The sequence below is a fragment of the Gamsiella multidivaricata genome, assembly GCF_025024155.1.
Source record: "Gamsiella multidivaricata strain RSA 2152 chromosome Unknown BC939scaffold_23, whole genome shotgun sequence".
NCBI lineage: Eukaryota > Fungi > Mortierellomycota > Mortierellomycetes > Mortierellales > Mortierellaceae > Gamsiella > Gamsiella multidivaricata.
Window position 1 is genome coordinate 1 of NW_026251731.1, and position 17701 is coordinate 17701.

General features: G+C 47.7%; 6 protein-coding genes across 6 annotated transcripts; 4 read left to right on the forward strand and 2 right to left on the reverse strand.

Annotated features, from left to right (window-relative positions):
* Window positions 1-24: 24 nt before the first annotated feature.
* BC939DRAFT_501928 (uncharacterized protein) lies at window positions 25-756 on the reverse strand (the record flags this gene model as incomplete). The annotated part of the gene is made up of 2 exons (XM_051560227.1): window positions 25-218; window positions 309-756. Coding segments are annotated over 2 exons (642 nt in total), but the record flags the coding sequence as incomplete, so codon positions are not given.
* A 3715-nt stretch (window positions 757-4471) lies between these two features.
* BC939DRAFT_475928 (uncharacterized protein) lies at window positions 4472-5527 on the forward strand (the record flags this gene model as incomplete). Its single annotated transcript, XM_051558548.1, has 3 exons — window positions 4472-4663; window positions 4809-4865; window positions 5225-5527. 3 exons carry the CDS (start codon window positions 4472-4474, stop codon window positions 5525-5527), a joined length of 552 nt encoding a protein of 183 aa, XP_051413476.1.
* Window positions 5528-7193: 1666 nt separating this feature from the next.
* BC939DRAFT_447371 (uncharacterized protein) lies at window positions 7194-7974 on the reverse strand. Its single transcript, XM_051555085.1, has 2 exons — window positions 7368-7974; window positions 7194-7274 (listed from the first exon to the last, which is right to left on the reverse strand). The coding sequence occupies exons 1-2, from the start codon at window positions 7962-7964 to the stop codon at window positions 7260-7262; spliced, it is 612 nt and encodes a 203-aa protein (XP_051413477.1). The 5' UTR covers window positions 7965-7974; the 3' UTR covers window positions 7194-7259.
* Window positions 7975-9518: 1544 nt separating this feature from the next.
* BC939DRAFT_447374 (uncharacterized protein) lies at window positions 9519-12580 on the forward strand. The gene is made up of 7 exons (XM_051555086.1): window positions 9519-9881; window positions 10008-10136; window positions 10877-10933; window positions 11041-11121; window positions 11217-11300; window positions 11397-11478; window positions 11583-12580. The coding sequence occupies exons 1-7, from the start codon at window positions 9765-9767 to the stop codon at window positions 12416-12418; spliced, it is 1386 nt and encodes a 461-aa protein (XP_051413478.1). The 5' UTR covers window positions 9519-9764; the 3' UTR covers window positions 12419-12580.
* Window positions 12581-12872: 292 nt separating this feature from the next.
* Window positions 12873-14999, forward strand: BC939DRAFT_395796 (P-loop containing nucleoside triphosphate hydrolase protein; the record flags this gene model as incomplete). Its single annotated transcript, XM_051552245.1, has 4 exons — window positions 12873-13492; window positions 13588-14443; window positions 14550-14787; window positions 14845-14999. The coding sequence occupies 4 exons, from the start codon at window positions 12873-12875 to the stop codon at window positions 14997-14999; spliced, it is 1869 nt and encodes a 622-aa protein (XP_051413479.1).
* A 171-nt stretch (window positions 15000-15170) lies between these two features.
* BC939DRAFT_514726 (uncharacterized protein) lies at window positions 15171-17680 on the forward strand (the record flags this gene model as incomplete). The annotated part of the gene is made up of 6 exons (XM_051561133.1): window positions 15171-15612; window positions 15739-15860; window positions 15975-16121; window positions 17096-17192; window positions 17270-17475; window positions 17624-17680. The coding sequence occupies exons 1-6, from the start codon at window positions 15591-15593 to the stop codon at window positions 17678-17680; spliced, it is 651 nt and encodes a 216-aa protein (XP_051413480.1). The 5' UTR covers window positions 15171-15590.
* Window positions 17681-17701: the final 21 nt, after the last annotated feature.

Consider the following 17701-nt stretch of genomic DNA (forward strand, 5'->3'; position numbering starts at 1 on the left):
GCAGCGATTCCATTGATGTGAGACTGGTTCAGAGTGACAGGAGAATGTGTGGAAGCTGGCAGACATGGACAAACAGACGACGGCTCCAGCCATGAAGATGTAAAAGACTGCAACGTCCGTCCAGATGATCGTCTCGAGGATGTTGTGGATTTTGAAGTAGGCGAGAGGTGATCCCACAATGCACACGACTGCTCCAATCAAGTGGGTCCATATATTGACTATGAAGAGGAAGAAACATGAAGATTAGGACATCTTGAAATAAAAGATAAAACGTTATCTATCACGAATCAAGCTTTGATTTGCTTTACCACTCTCGTTGTGCAAGAACCCCAAGGATGCGAGGCACTTTTTATAGCTAAAGGTTGGCCTGCGGTATCCGTTCCAGATGGCCGGATTATCCTGCATCCATGCTGGCACCTCGTCCCAGTGGCAGGTCTTCGAGGGTTCTTCTGAGTCCTTGATGGTGCCATAGTTCCGGGGAGAGATTGTTGCCAGGTTCTCTGTCTGATCCTGATCCTGATCCCGCTCGCTTTTATCTCCGTTTGCTTCAGCAGCAGCAGCAGCAGCAGATCCAGTAGCAGACGATGGTCGGATAGAAAACACACCCGCAGTGGCTGTGTCCTTGGATTCCTGCTGGCCTTGAAGAAGAGAGTGTGCTGTGGTTGTCGATGACGATGCCGAAGACGACGCCATGGCTGAAGAAGAAGAGCTCTTTGCAGCAGAAGTTCTTGTTCTGATTCCGGAGGATCCAGACATGACTGTATGACACTTGAGAGGGATAAGGATAACGATAAGGATAGGAGTATAAGAAAAAAGAGTAGGATATGGAATATGGCTGATGAAAGATAGAGAGAAAAGGAGACGGAATAGGGCTGGGTCCCTTTTATACGAATCCGTTTACCCCTGTCATCTCTGCAGCGTACTGTGCCAGTTCTATGTACAGAGGAGAATTAGGTTCAAATACACAAAGCGGACAAGGGGTCCCACCGCTTCCAGCCTATCCCCCTGGCCCTGCGCTGTGCCTTGCCAATGCCCATTGGCCATCTGCCAAGACAAAGAGCACGATAAGAGTTCAGACCAATGACCTCGCCAATTGGCCAAGAACCGTGTACGAAGACAAAAATGCCATGGAGGAGCGTGAAGAGAGATGAATATGGGATTAGGAATGGGTAATGGCGAAAAAGGATTTGTGATTGCTAACTCGAAACTTTATTGGGCGAATTTGATAGCGGAGGTCAGGGAAGGTCGTTCATCTGTCATTTATAGAAATTGAAGCTCCCCACTCTGGCACCCCCTCGTTTTCTTTTTTTTTTTTTTTTTTTTTTAATAGTGCATCCAGGCTAGAGAGGATGGACGTTTTGTTGTTTGGTAAATCCATTCAGATGTATGGCCATTGAAGAAAGCGAAGAGATACTACAGAGAGATAACATTCACCAAGGAACAAGCGGCTGAAAAGGGCTGCTAAAGATACTCATGGGACGTGCGAAGTTCGAGGGAGGGCTCGCACATGCCAACGTCTATTGGCTCTCACTCCTATTTATCTTTCTCATCATGGTACTTCGATCGTGCAACAAACATTATGCAATTTAACAACAATCAGCATACAGCTTGGCCACCGTGCTGAGCGACCGCGTTGGATCAGGAGAAAATGCTCATTCCCATTCTTGGCTGATTAGTGTTCTACTGGACAGTCCATTTGATATCAATCTTCCGGCGCATCCCACATCTTGGCACGGCGCACTGGTGCTGCCGAAGATTGATCAGCTTGAACACGCGTAGTTCCTACAAACGGAGAGCTGCGAGCTAGACTATGTATGCCCTACGACCTATGAACCACAAACTACGAACTACAGAACTACGTATACGGTGAAGATTCGCATATAGAGTTCCATATTTATGAGGTCTGGTAGTCCCTGCCCTGATTCCCCTCTTGCACAACCCATTCCTTGTCCCCCTGCACTGTACTACAACATCTTTGGTATACTCTGTCGCAGCTGGCCCTCACATGTATTGCCCAGCAAGAGTAGAGACGGGACCTGTGCGTCTGAACAACTGCACCTCTACTCCATACAGGTGTTCCTGCTCGTCCCCCTCGTATATCCCTGTTCATCAAGAGCAAAATCCTCATCCATTCCTGCCCTTTGCAATTTCAGTCCTCGTTTGCCAATCTTTACGAGCAGTGACTAGGTAACAATCACGGCCATACTGTAGTGTACTATAGTGTAATATAGAGCGCGCTGGAGTAGTGTGATTGCGTTTACACCGCGCAGGATGGGATGGGAATAAGAAACAAGTCAGATCTAGTGTAGATCTGGCTTCCTTTCTTCACGCATTTGTCTTCCTTTTCGATACGATGTTTATAGCATAGTTGCATTGCATTTCGCTGTCCTATCACCCTGGAACCAACGTCAACAAGACCCTGGTGCTAGCCTGCCATGCTCATTGCTTCACTAATACAAGTGTCCTACTCATGTACTCACAATTGCCGATCGCCTCTGGTGCCGTCCATGAGCATCCGTTGTTGCTACTATATTATCGATCGGTCCATCTAGTGAGCAGATCGAGCATGAGTAGGGCAGGACTGAGCGTACTTCCCTTTGTAGTATATTAGATTCCCTTTTGATCTGCATGTCCCTGAAGCATTTCAATTCTATCTGTTTACATTCTTGTCATCGGTCTCCTTCATTGGTTGCAATGAGTAAGGGAGTTCATCCTCTCTAGTGCTGCAGTGTTTGTATCATCCCCCCGAGGCAGATCAGTTCATTCTAAACCGAGTCCACGAAACGATGCCCAACGAAACGCAATGCGTGGCGAGCGCAGTATGGAAAGAAGAATCACATAACTGTGCTTCTCAGCAGTTACGCTGCAGAACCTACAACCATCAACTTTTGTTCATCTTTGAGCTTCCAGAATCTGTATCAATGCTCACAGAGTACCTGACTTTGCATGATCTCCTGGAACAATTTGAACCATACCCCTTGAAGGAATGTTCAATTCGGCAATATCCTGCCCCTACAAGGCTACAAGCTGTCGGAGAACTTGCATAGTATTCGGACTGTCGACATTACAAAACAGGAGCACATAGTCCTAGAGTGTCTCGCCCGCAACCTGCTACATCCGCCACCATCTGCCGCTGCTTATGAGTCCGACCACCTACTGGTCTCCAGATACCAGCTCTTCTCAGTATGGGAAGCAAATAATTCAACGCCACATCCAGGAAACTGTCGGGGCCTAAGACGGTTTAGAACAACATTCAGTTGCTTTATGGACTACGAAACCAGAGCGGCTGCAGGTCACTGCTTCTTCATTCTCCTTCTCAACAACCGGAGCCTCACCCATCTGGCTGTTGAGGGCCAGATCATATACGAAGATCCACTGCTAGAGAATCAGTTTTTGAAAGGAATCCCGGGTCTACAGTGTCTTCAGAGCATCACCATCACCGGACCAGTCCTGTCGGGCAAGAAAACCGTACGGCTCATGCTGGCTTGCCTTGCACTCCTACAGCTGCGTGAGTTCTATTTCCACTGCGAAATGGAAATAAAAGATGGATATAGTGTTTGTACGCCCGACAACACAGAGCGACTTAAGCAAGGACTGACAATGGCCCTAGAGTATGCCATAAAAAAGAGAACGTCGCTAAAGACTACTGAGTCAAAGGTCAAGGCACTGGTGCTTCCTCATTTTTTGTACCATGGATATCTGGCATCATATGTAACTTGAATCCTGAAGTTCTCGAGATCAGAGATGCTGACAATCTTGACGAGCTGGAGGATGCTATTCGTGAGTACTGTCCCAAAATGCAGGAGTTGGTACTAACGGAGGATCGTCTAACGGACCATCGCTGGGTGTCCCCCTGCACCTTCATCCACGGCTTCTCAGGCCCTTGAAGCTTTCGTGGGAATATCTCGGAAGTCTAGAGTAGTCCTTCGAGTTACAAGATGTTGATTTCAAACCTGGTGGAGTGCCATGCAAAACACATTGGAAGGTATCGAGTTTATGCTCTGCCAGACGCTCGAGGAAGGTTGATTCTGGCATACCTTCCCGTCGTTCAAAGATCTTAAGTGGATTTGGACTGTTCCGTGCAGCACTGAATACACTGAGCCTTGTGGCTTCCAGTATACTTCTATTATCTCGAAGGAGTGGGTCTGTCTAGGGATCAAGTGACTGAGCATGCCGTTAATTCGATTCTTCAATATCCATAATACGCTGTGCGGCATGAAGCAAGCAGCCGAAAGCTATGTCGAAGAGCATCTTCCAGAGGATGAAGAGAAAGAGGCGGTAGGAGGCGACATGATGACGATGAGGACGATTGGTCTGAATATATTATCTGTCCCATTCTTACAAGCGCAAGATCAACGCATGGGTGGCAAGGGAGGTATATGCTCAAATTGGCCGATCAACTGACTTGGAGGTATTGGCACTGAGCTACAGCAAAAGAGCGTATACCAGATTTCCTACAAAGAGGTTCAAAATGGATTTGACCCTATTCAAGCAGGGCTGCTTGGAGGAACTGACAGAGCTCGAGAAGTTAAGGCACCTCCACATTCAGACGGATTTCTGGTCGAGGATGGGTCAAGCAGAGGTTGAGTTCATGGAAGCCCAGTGGCCGATGCTGGGCGAAATCACTTTTGGAGGACTCTCTAAAGATACATCTCAAGAGCTGGTGAGGCAGCCTCACTGGCAATGGATGAAGAATAAGCGACCACACTTACAGCTGCTGCTGGAGAGACCACAGGAATGGTTTCTAAGAAAAAAAAAGAAGCCTATGTGTGCCTGCCTGAAATGTTGCTATCTGCAATGATTGCCAGTCAACTGAAGTATCCAGATTTTCAGACCAAAGATTCCCTGTGGGTGGCCCTCGCACGGTAGAGACAGTCCACATTACTCGTCCGTCGCCATTGATGCTAAAAGTACCGGCGTCTACAGATATTATGCGAGTAGTCGTATTAAACATGTGTTGCCTCAAGCGCATGCATGCATCCAAATGTGGAAAAATGAGAGTATGCTTCCGCTGCACGCTCTCAGCTACCATGGACCAACGACTCATCTTGAAGTTCCCAAACTGGCCGCAGTACTTCCGGAGCATCTGACTCCGCAAGACATTATCCAGTGCATGGTATTGAACAAGAGCCTTTTGCGTCAATTCAAGCCGTTCCTTTGGGGGAACGTTTGCAGATCACCGCATATTAGGCCGTAGTTCTAGAAGAACTTGCAACACATTCAGACTGTTGGCGTTGATGGCCACATTGATCAGGACGATATATTCTTAGGATTGCTCGCCAGTAGTCTGTTGCCTCATCCGCCATCTTCCACTGCTCGTGGAAATCGATTCGTAATGATATCAATACACCTCTTCGATGTACCAGATCTCTCTAAGGCCAATAGTAACAACCTGTGGGGACCTAAGGCGGCTCAAAATATCACACAGTCTGCGACAACTTCAGCATCTCACCATCACTGGATCGTTCCTATTGCCATGGACAATCATATCTCCGCTCCTGACATTGTCTCTTGCTCAACTGCGTGAGCTATATTGTCAATATGAAATGGTCTTTTGCCGGTAATCTAGGTCAAGAATATAAGCCCATGGATCAGCCACATCCGACTCGAGACCGTTTTGGAGCAGGCTGTAGTTACCAGGACGCCATGAGAGACTATCGAACCAACGATCAAGGAAAGATACTCGGCTATATTCTTGAATTCAATCCTGGAACCCGACTTTCTCGATCTCGAGTCCATGGGGACCCTCCACTACTGTCGACTATGTCTACGGGCTAGAACACATCATTCAAGAACGCTGTCTCGGAAAAATCCCGTTGATAGCGAAAATGTATCCTGAACTTCAGACCCTCCTGCGAAGCCATCTGTACCTTTGTCCGTGGCTGTTCAAGCCTTCGTAGCCTCCATGGGAATTTCGAGGATGAAGATGATGCCATGATGGAGTTTTTTTATTTTTTATTTTTTTCTTTATCCGGGGATTGTTTCTGCTCTGGTGATGTTCCATGCATTCGTAGGGCGTCTTTTGCATAAGCTCCTTGATTATATGTCCCTAGTTTAGGCTCTCTCATGGAACAAACCAACACGCTCTCACTGGATGCTATCAAAGCAAAAACCAGATTGTAGTCAAAAAAAGACTGGCGTTCCTTCTCTTTAACAAAACGTTTACTTAGTGATAGTGAGCTGAATAGATCTGCTCCATCATATCTGAGATTTAACCATAAGCGCAATGTTAAATGCGCGGACGAGAGGAAGGCGAACACAACAAACACCCTAATGTGATCCAGGATTTACTTTCTCCCTGCGCTGCTATGCGATGCCATTTCGAGTAACCGAGCCAAGGACCACGTTGCCGCGCCAGATGGGTGCATGGGAATGGTACTCTTGTTGGCCTGAACATTTGTGTATGGCGTCGCTGTTTCTCGGCCTTTCTCGGAATTCTTGCCGTGGTGGATCAAGGCTCCTCGCTCTCATGCATGGACTGTGAGCCATCCCATGCATGTATATGTAGAGGATTCAACCGTGTGCGGCACCCTAGCAAGTCATCAGTTCGCTGCACGAATTATTTGAAAGCGAGCTTCGCGTTCTCCTGTATGAGAGCCTAATGTTGTCTCGCTCGGCGTACCTCTCGTTTTTCATTTCATATACCACTATCGGATCGGTGCAAAGGAGTCCGCTGGTTTGGTTACACAAGCAGATCGCCTACAGCACAGCAGCATCCCAAAGAGTATAATTCTCTCTCGCCTTTCTTCCTCCTCCCCCTCCGCCACCATCGCCTCAGCAAGAGAAGCAGGATTTTATTCTCCTGTTCTTCCACGCCTACCAACATTAGCCGCCCTCCTTTCTTAAAAATTACAAGAATTACTTTTCGATTCCCTGTGAGAAACAACCTTTTCTTCTTCTCACCCAAAAATCAAAGGACACAGGTGGCACAAGGGACACAAGGGAGCACAAACGAGGAGCAATTAAGTATGAGAATCATTTTCAAGAGTCAGAGCCGCCTCTTACTGCTCGGGGAGGCCATTGTATGCTTTTATCGATGTGCGATGCAGGCCCCAATTAACACCGCAACTATAACATCAATTAAAGTTTACCCAGAGGTATTACAGCGGCAGCAACGTTGGCATTGCGAGCCGTTTTCATGTGAACAATAAATAGTATAAATACATGGGTTGCAAAATGTGTCGCCAAGAGACTTGTCTTTCCTTGTCTACTCTCCTCCCTACACTGTATTAGCCACTCAGGCCCTCTCCGACTCCCCACTAATCCTTGCCTCGGTCAGTATGCTCTTTACCGCAATGTCCCAGTCCTGTGGCTGCAAACCTGCGCAAGAAATCTATCACTCATATTGTGCCATTTTGTTCCCTTAGTCGCTGCTCAATCCTGCAAACATGTCGTCTACGTTCCGCGTTTTTTTCGTTGCTATCATTGCTCTGCTGCTCCAAGGTCAAGTCTCTGGGAACTATGTTAGGTTCTGGGAGGAAAAAAAATTTAAGGCCGGATGTGTCGTCTGCCCCATCGCAACATACCAACGGTGTATCAATCTGGACATGAAGACCATAGGAAGGGCATCTTCGTTCAAGTTCTTCAACTTGGACGTTAGCCCTTCTTATACTTTTAGCTCGACACTCTACGACGATAAGGACTGCAAGGGCAACTATTTCCGTTGGAGTGGAACGCTTAACCTTAATCAAGGAATTACATACCCCAATCTTGACCCGTACGACAACAAGATTAAATCTTTCAAGATCGCCGACTTTTTGACGTCGGATGCGGCTGGCTATCAAGCTGTCGGTGACACGAAGGTGGACAGTACATGTTATCTTGGCGGTAGCACGTGCGACTGGTGATTTGTGCAGGTAATGCAGTCTCTCTCCATCCTTTCCTTCCATAGCACTGCCACTTGCAGTAGCGCAACTATTCTTCATACCCTTCTCCCCTTTCTCCTTTCCAGAAGAAATAAACATATATCTGTAGTCCAAATATCACGTTATGTATTCACTGTATGTTCCAAATCTGCACCGTAAGCTATTCTTCCTCAGCTGAGACTGACATCGTTTGTTCACGAATGCGTCCTGCCGCTTGACTATGTCGCATTCGTCTCTCGCATCCGCCTGGTTGTGCTGATCAAGATTGTTGCGGTATTTAATTTTGATCTCGATGCTTGGCACTTCTACTTGCCACTATAATGTACTTCATTTCTCATTGGTAGTTCAGTCCGAATAAAGACTTTGGATGGTAGTAGCCTTATCTTCCTTTAATATATGTGTCTGCCATAAAGGCAAATACAAGGGCCTCAAGCAGCTGAAGCCGGTTGGAATTACCAAGCGGCAGTTTCCGTCGCGCTTCTTCCACATCCCGAACGAGCAATGATCGATCTCTGGTTTATGCTTGCCGTAGACTATAAAAACTACACAGGAATGGGGTTCAGTCGAGCATGTCCTGAACATCCAGAATTCTGAAGAAAGGCACATGTTGGGGACAGTATATTTTTAACGGCTATTATCTACATAGCTGACTTTTTTATGGGGACGACTAATCTTTATTCGTGCTCAGACCCACTTGGGCGGTATTGGTTAATTAAGAGTTCTAATGATATGCATAGTCTATCTCGGCTGCATGATACTGTTCTCTTGTATCATTGTTCCCTCTTGTGAGTCCAAAAGAAATGCCTCGGCCTAGATAAGGTGAGTTGGCGGACGCGTTGTGTAGGAGTTGGTAAAGCAAAAACAAAAAGCATGTTAGCGACGGCACCTTGTGCAGTGATTTTGCGGGTTTCTTTCATTAGAGTTTACGTCCTGATATAAGCAAGCCATCCGCTGGATTAGCTCACAGTGTCTTCCGATTACCAACACAACTGGCTTAATTCGTCGATTAAGGTTGAAACTATAGGGATCATCAGGAGAAAAAGTGACCCTTTCTCGTGGCGAATCCTTCGTTCTTCGTGTCCTTCCCAAGGGTTTTTGCATTGAAACGTGGTTTTCAGTGGTCAATGCGATGGTGCAGATAGCATGGATGAACCAAGCAAGCACTTCCAGACTTTATCTTAAATCTGCCTCTTTACCCCGTACCCCCTCTTCTCCTCTCCCTGTTCAGCCTACAGGCCGCCATGCGTATGGCCATCCAGCTACAGATGTGCGTAGAATAGGATGCCTCTGTCTCCTTTCGAACAAAGACACAAAAATCGCCTTGAATCCTCCTCGCCACCCCGCCTCCTGGACCTTGTCTTTGAATAGGAAATCCACCCTCAAAAAAAGCACGGATGGAGGGAAAGATTCCCTTCCAATTGGCCCCCATTGCCCTTTATTCTTAACTATTTTTTTATGACCTCTCACTGGTCGAACAGCAGTGCTATCTCTCATACTGCGCTAGTCTTTAATTCTATCTCAAAGTACTGCTTCTTTATCGCCTGCCTTGCATTCAGTACCAGCAAACATACTGGCTGCCGAACCACCTCTCCTCTACTCTATATTTCGAGGGCACACCCGCGAGGCTCCTTTCCTTTCCATTTCTTTCCTCTCCCACCTCCTCCTACACACCTTCGTCCTGCTTCGAGTCTTTAAAGGCCATTCTTTCGCTCAATACCATCCTGCGATCACTAAAGAAGTTTTTTTGAAGGATCTTCACTTCAGCAGTGCTCTCATCAGTGACACCATCAAACGCATAAAGGACGTTCCGGCCGAACGATATTCTCCGTCTTTTTTGGTGCTTAAAGCACTCGAGAAACCATCCTCCCAACCTCTGCTCGTGCTTTCCTTATCATCGCCATGTCATCTTACACCACCGCCACTAGCCCATCCCTGAGCAATGGCCCTCAAGGTCCTCCTTCCACAACAGTTGCAGAATTGGTGATCGCAGAAGCGCACTATCTCTCGGTACTCAAGGTATCATGACCTCTTCATGTTTAATTCATGAGCCTGAGGAGTGCGACTCAAATCGTGTTTCGTGTTCCTCGCACAAAGCGCAAAAAGAACACGATGCTCATGCTGTTTTTTTATTATTTTGTATAGCGTGTCGGAAGTGCTCTCAATTTGGCGATAAACCATTCCATAGCAACGGGACACAAGGCGATCAACAAGGTCCGTGCTCTCGAAGAGCGATGGAATGCGATGATATACATCCACAGCAAGTTCCACGATGTAAGCTCGTCACCACGACTAATTGATGTACACGTTTCTAACTCTCACCTACAAACAAAACGAACCGACATCGAATGTTGTGTTCACTTCTTTTTCTGCGGTGAGCCATAAGAATCCTACTTGTTCTTTGACCTTGTTTTCCACAGAGTTTTATTGCAGCCATTAAATCTGCTATTCGCCCAACGCACGATATGGTGTGATGCCACATGGAGGTCCCGGCTTTCTGGGAGCCCAACGGGAAAAAAACAAAAACAAAAAGGCTCTTTTTTTTTTTTTTTTTTTTTTTTTTTCTGGTTCCTGGTTGCCGAGTGCAAGCTATGCGATAATGATGGGGTACATCTCATGGTTGTGGCCTTGCCTCTTCTTGATTGCCGCACCCCTCTTGAATTTCTTGTCAAGATGACTTTTTTTGCACGAGTCGAGCTCCCATCTAGCGCCATCCCCTCTCCTTCCGTGAACTGAGATGTGATATTGGGTCTAATGTTGTGCGTATGTGGCTCTAGGCCGTATAGTGTGCCTAGCACTTCCCACTCAGCTCCAGTGCCCACTCTTATCCCGCTTTATCTTTTTTTTTTTTTTTTTTTTCGCCTGTTTCCCATGCACTCCTGGTCACATATATTTCTACAGATACACACATGGAATCTCTTTTTCGGTCCATTGGTCTATTAAATGCCTGGAAGCTTTATTGTACTCGTTGTAACGGCTCCAGGTCCTCTCTCTTTCTCTCTCCGTAACCTTAGAATATCGTGGCAGCCAAGGAGGACGTCCAAGAGACGATCAAACAGCTCAACGGGCTTGTAAGTAATACCTTTTCACCGACTCGAACAGCCTTTCCAATGCTCCGGAAAGTAATTGTGTGAGGTTACCTACTAACTCGGGTAATACACACTTGCTCGTTTTGTAGTTGTTGACACTGGAGCCAGTCCTTGTTGACCATGGACGCGAATTGTCGAATATTGTTTATAAGTTGAGTCGTAACGACAAGGTACCTCCGTCTTACCGTCACTTATCCTTCAAAACTCAGGGTTTTTTCTTATCCAGGCGAAACGGTGTTAACAGTAAATGTCTCTGTTCGCGTAGAAATCTGGACACAAACCAGTAGCGTGGGATGGCGCTCTCCGTCAGCCATTTGATCATTTGAACGTGTACAACGAGTGGTTGCAGGTAAGATAACGCCGATACATCCATATGCGTGTTTTACATGGCCCAGTCGCGGTAATCATAGACGCCTTTTTTTTATTTTTATTTTTTACTATGTAGCGTGTTGATCCTCTAGGAACGTATAATAAAGAGGGTCTTTTACAGCTCCACAGCATTGTCTTCAATGTCAAGTCCGCCATTGGTGAGCATCGAATTTTCTAGCACATCCAGGAGAACATTCGACCGTTGACCGTCAAGCGATTCTCATTGACCTTTATATTTTTCATGTTTGTGTCTCCGCTATAGAGGCACACCAGAACCCGCGTGGCTTACTTAAGCGTATTAGCACGGTTGCACGCGGAGTGCTCAGACGCCAATCCCTCGCCTCGTCTGCACAGCCTCTCAGTGATGAAAGCCAAGGCCAACTGTCCAGTCCGACCAATTCCTATATGTTCCCGACTTCTTCGTCCAAAGGCAGTGTCAGCACACAGGCTCGAAGGGCTTCAATGGGCTTGCCGATTCCTCGACTGGTCACATCTCCATCGACTATTGCTCTGTTTACGTCTGAGAACAGGATCGAGACTGTAACGAAGGAACAAGTGGTGTCCTTGGTTACTGAGATGGAGAAGAGTAATGGAAGTGTGGGGATGTCAAGCGATAGCGCAGTGACAGATTCAGCTACCGGACCAAGCAGACCTTTGAGTTTTGACACGAAAGTTCCAGGTCGGCATTTAAATCGAGTTTCTGTTGCTAGATCGGATTCGAGCAGTATTGGGTCTCTGACTCTGGCACCTTCGTCCGAGTCGCTATTTGTCAAAGCGGCAATGGCAGCAACGGCAGCGAAGAGCAGCAGTAGCACTATTACAGGGTCCAATAGGATAAATCGTCAGTTGTCAGTGACAAGTCAGCGTCAAAAGTTGCCCGAGAGACATGACTCTCGAAGGACGACAATCCACATGGATACTCAGACAACGATTGTGTCGAAGGCTGAGAGCATGCAGCCGAAGAGGCCAGAAGTTGTGTCGAGGCCGTCGATTGATCGGTTGAGGACGATCACGAAGCGAGAGGCAGAGGAGAAACCTCCAGTAAGGTCGTTGATCAGCTTCTGGGAGCAGGCGACTGAGCCGATTGAAGCCATGTGAGAAGAACGAAGGTCGTTGTTCCTTGATAAGAGTAAGAGCTGGGATGTCTGTGCTTTAGTTGAAAGCAGTATAAACTATCCTGTTACAACGAACCCAGCCTGCCCACCGCTTCCTGAGGGAGACGAGTCAGCGCGACGAGGATGTGGTTAATCCTTAACTAATCCCATCTAAAATAGCAATATAATTTACCCTAGTTGACGCGTCGCGGAATGTTTGCTCCGCAAAATGGCAAATTATAAATGAGGTGACTGGCAATTGGAAAAACAAACAAAGCATTTTTTTTTTTTTTGGGGACCCTCCCTCAACCTTGACACTCCACCTTTTACCCCTTACACCTATCTCGCTTCACAAACTAATAATGGCCAGCGTAGCACCCGCCGGTTCTTGGGAGAGCCTTGAGCCAAAGCTGTCACCGCAGGTGCTCGATGCTGTGAGCACGATGGGCTTTTCAGAGATGACTCCAGTCCAGTCTGGAGCTATCCCACTCTTTATGAAGAACAAGGACGTGGTCGTCGAAGCCGTCACAGGATCCGGCAAGACCCTCTCCTTCCTGATCCCGATCCTCGAGAAGATCCACCGTCGGTCGCATAAGCTTGCGCCGTCAGAAGTCGGCGCCATAGTTATCTCACCTACCCGCGAGCTCGCCACCCAGATCGCCAAGGTGTTGACGGAATTTGAGCCGTTCTTACAGAATATCAAGCACCAACTGTTGATCGGAGGCGAAACAAGTCTGGAGGAGGACATTGCGACGTTTCAAGAGGTACATCCGGATATCTTGATTGGGACACCGGGACGGCTGGAGGATATCTTGTCGCAGAAGCGAGGAGGTGTGAATGTGAAGGAGTTAGAGGTATTGGTGTTGGATGAGGCGGATCGCTTGCTGGATATGGGATTCTCGGTCAGCTTGAATAAGATCATGGGACTATTGCCGAAACAGCGCAGGACGGGATTGTTCTCGGCGACGATGACGGATGGCCTGCATGAGCTTGTCCGGGCTGGTTTGAGGAATCCGGTACGTGTAGTGGTCAAGGTCGAAGATCTGGTCGGTGGTGGAGGACAGCGCACACCTGCTTCGTAAGTTAACAAGCATTACAATGCACGTAAAGGACGCTCGTGTTGTACTCTACTCAAGGTATCTAATCTTTTACTGTTTCTCCTGCGCATTATAGGCTTCATATCGGATACATTCTTTGCTCGACATCCCAGAAGCTGCTCTTACTTACACACTTGCTGCGACAGGAGTCAGCCAACAAAAAGACAATCGTCTACTTTGCGACCTGCGCCAGTGTTGATTACTTTTACAAACTTCTCTCGCGCCTCCCCGCTCTCTCTGGATTCGCCATTCATTCGCTTCACGGGAAAATGGAGACCAAGAAACGATCACTCACATTCAAGTCGTTCACGGACATCCCTGCTGGATCACCAGGAGTCTTGCTCTGCACGGACGTTGCATCGCGCGGATTGGATATTCCAGATGTCGATTTCGTTGTTCAGGTGGATCCGCCCCAGGATCCCAAGGCGTTCACGCATCGATGTGGACGTGCCGGTCGCGCTGGCCGCGAGGGCAAGGCCGTTGTGTTTTTGGTACGGGGCAAGGAAGAGACCTACGTGGATTTCTTGAAGGTCCGCAAGGTGCCGATTCACAGATGGGACTGGAAGGGCGGGCCGGTCATTACAGAAGATGTGGATGAGGACGAAATGGACGATGCCGACCGTGAGCAGGATGAGCGGGGTGTGAGCCAGAAACAGGAACCGGAGGATGATGCCGAGAATGCCGAGTTCTTGAAGGGACTGCAGAAGATTGTAATGACGGATCGGGATCTGCATGATAAGGGTACGATGGCGTACGTATCGTTTATCAGGAGTTATTCGAAACATGAGGCGAGCTTTATTTTCCGGTCGAAGGATTTGGACCTGGGGTCTTTGGCGCGTGGATATGGATTGCTGAGGTTGCCGAAGATGCCAGAGTTGAAGAATGAAAAGACTGGAGGTGGTATTGAGGGTTTCGTACCAGCGGATATTAATGTAAGTAAACACTGGTATAGCATGATGTTTAAAAAAGACGAGTGGAAAACAGGGTTGCTGATATGTATATTGCTCTGCTTGTAATGTCGTTCGGTAGATGGACAAGTATAAATACCAGGACAAGCAGAAGGAAGCTGTGCGGGTGAAGAAGCTGGCGGAGTACAAAGCCAAGCAAGCAGAGAAAGAGAGAAAGGCAGCAGAACAAGGCGGACAAAATGATAAGAAGCGGAAACAGATCCACAAGACATCGGCATGGTCAGAAAAGCAGGAAGCCAAGGAGCGGAAAGTAGACCGGCAACTGAAGAAACAGAGGAAGAGAGAGTACCTAAAGCGGGTGGCAAACGGTGAAATTAAAGAAGGCGAGGACGAGGCGGACAAGGACACTGACAAAAAGGAGCCAGAGGTAGAAGACGAAGATATGGATGGAGATGAGGATGAGGAGGACAGCTGGGAGGCATTGGCACGCGAGGAGCGGTTAGCAAAGAAGGTGAAGAAGGGCAAGCTGAGCGCGAAGGAGTTTGACAAGCAAGTCGGCAACATGTTTGGTGAGCTCTAATTAACGGCCTATTGTCAAGAAATAACAATAAAAAGATTCCTCTTAGAAAGCTATAGTCTTCAGGCACCGAAATGCAACCAACTGTGTCTGCGGTCGATCTACAAAGACTCTATAGACTCAGGTACGATTTTTTGAATCAAGAGAAAATTATATTATGTATATTATGTATACCATAAGTTGTCGGCAGTGGAGCCCTGTACGTTGTCTCTCTCCCCTCTCACTGCTTCCCTGCTCACTCCTCCTTGTCTGCCGGTCTGCGAACGTGACACTACTGATGTACTGACATGTTGTTGTTTTTCCCCTTCGAGTAAAAAACCACTGCCCTCAACTCCCAGAAGGCCATCTCTCTGTCTTGTTATCTTGCACTTCGTGCTAATGCTTACGGGGGGTACGTTTGGCGGGACACCCCGGTCCTAAGTTCGGCAGGCAGTGCAAGGACTAGTTAGTTTTCTCATATAGACACACACTCCTTGGTTGCGGTGTCGCCCACATTCGAGTACAAGCGCGTTCCATGCGTCTCAATGAGGCGCTTTCAGCCAACGTCCGCACGAGCCAAAACTGGTTGCAATTTCTTACGATACGCCATGAAAGATGGCTCCTCCTCCTCTTTGTGGTAACCTTGTCTGACTTCATGGATAAATCATGAAACAAAGTCTTGCTGCAAGGAAGGAGCGCACCACGATGCTGCTTCAGTAAGATGTGTCGCGGCAAGTATCTGAATTTTGAAACTGTTTATTAGGAATGCTTGTTACGATGGAAGATTCCTTCACACTGTTAGACGACCTTTCGAATCTGCTCTCTCGTGTCTCTTCTGCCTGTCCCTCGTCTCATCTTAACTGCAGTCCTATCGTTGCTAACGAGGTAAAAAAAAATGGACGGTAATAGTTGAATAAAAAAAAAACCGCAACATCCAGAAATGAAAAAAGCAAAAATCAATAAAGGCCCGCAATAAGCTAGCCAACGCTCAATCAATAGGCAAGCAAGGTACCCCGTCACTGCATCGATCGTGTTTTGATGGCTCCTTGCGGTCGACAAGGCAAAACAACGATCGATAATGATGAAGACATCCCGATCAGGGACAGAGCCTTGCACACGAAAGCACCTAGAGCGGTACTCACAAGGGTATCGCCGTCCGTCTTCTTTACCAGTCAGGATACCCTTGACACTCGCGCCCAGTACTGATGAGGAGTAGTCCCAGCGTCAAACTCTCGTTCAAAGCGAACGAGAGTTGACCCAGTCTAGCCGTGCCCAGTACTGATGAGGAGTGCGTGCCCTACTGAAGGAAGCCTGCCAACTCGACCAAAGAGTTGATAGATCGTCAGGTCTCGGTCACCCTGTAACTTATGCTTATGCCACTTGCCTCGATCTTGTCTGTTGGCTTGAGGTCGATCCGTCGACATAAATGACCCAAGGATATCGACGCGAATCGCCGAATTGTAATCAATGGAACTGGGAGGTTGGATAAGTGGAGGGATCGATAGCGGGTTCATACCCTTTCTTTCTTAGAAAGTGCTACAGGCCCTCAATGCCCATGGTAATCTGCACAACCAAGGAATATGGTGCATACTGCATACACTTTATTTCGAATGACAGTGAGGGAAGAATGAGGAGATTGACCATGGAAAGTGCGAGATGAAAGATGTCGACGTTAATGGACTACTTAAATACGCTTCACTATTTTCATCCCTAGTTTATTATTATACTTGGCCAGTCAAGGAATTTGAGCGGTCCTGGCCAACCCTTCATTCCACAACTACCACGCCATCGCCATAGTCTACACTATGTCCAAGGACGGCACCCTGAAATGTTACTTTTCAGCATATTTCGAGAATCCGAAGTCCAACTGTACGCCACTTGGCTTCCTCGAGTACGCCAAATTCAACTCTCGGGAGTCGCGTCTTGCCGCCGACATTTGATATCGGGAGCTGGGGAAGCTTGACCAGGAGACCCGAAAACACCTGCAGCAGTTGTGGCGCTCGTCTCGACCTGCCAGGGCAAAATACTGGAAGGACCTTAAACGCGAAGAGGAGAGAGAGAACAAAAAGGCACACTTCACACAAACCTCTATCACATTAATCACGTCTTTATTCGCATAGGTTGAATACGGGATCGACTTGGAGACCATCGTGTACGACGAGAAGAGAACCGTTGCACAGAGCCAGAAGAAGGAGCTGCAGCATTCCTATGAGAATGGTCAGTGCTTGCTCGCTATATCTACATCTCCATGTACTTGGGCTTAGCCTCGTGTTCATGCTGTATTTACAATTTAGAGGAGGAGGGAGACGCAGAAAAAGACTCGCGTGCATTCACCGGCACATGCGGAAAGGACTCTAGTCTTCCTGACGGTGATTCATCCTCAGCAACATCCAGCCCATCGGTTGGGCACGACAGTCCCAGCAGGCGAGCCCAGACCTTCGTTCTTGAGAAGAAGCGTTCCTTCGGCCTCATCGCCCCCGCCATTTCGACATCGAGGCCAGTAAGTCAGCGCCCGCGGCCCGCTGCAGCCGCAGCCAAAGGATTTCATCAGCTTGGTACGTGAAGGGCTTTTTTCCCGTTGCAATTGCATAGTGACCCTCAACGATGGTGAGCGTCGCTTTTTGATCATCTTTCGTTCAACACAATAGACCTTGCGCCATTCGGGAAGCTCCACCAGTCGACGCTATGGCAGATGGACGGTGTAGACTTTTCGAGGATCTTCTCAC

Excerpts from the sequence above, each read along its gene's own strand:
- BC939DRAFT_447371 (XM_051555085.1), bottom strand. The coding sequence starts at position 7,964 with ATGTTTATTTCTTCTGGAAAGGAGAAAGGGGAGAAGGGTATGAAGAAT.
- BC939DRAFT_447374 (XM_051555086.1), top strand. The coding sequence starts at position 9,765 with ATGTCATCTTACACCACCGCCACTAGCCCATCCCTGAGCAATGGCCCT. Across the intron at positions 10,934-11,040 it reads TCAAACAGCTCAACGGGCTT|TTGTTGACACTGGAGCCAGT; the intron begins GTAAGTAATACC and ends CTCGTTTTGTAG. Across the intron at positions 11,122-11,216 it reads AGTTGAGTCGTAACGACAAG|AAATCTGGACACAAACCAGT; the intron begins GTACCTCCGTCT and ends CTGTTCGCGTAG.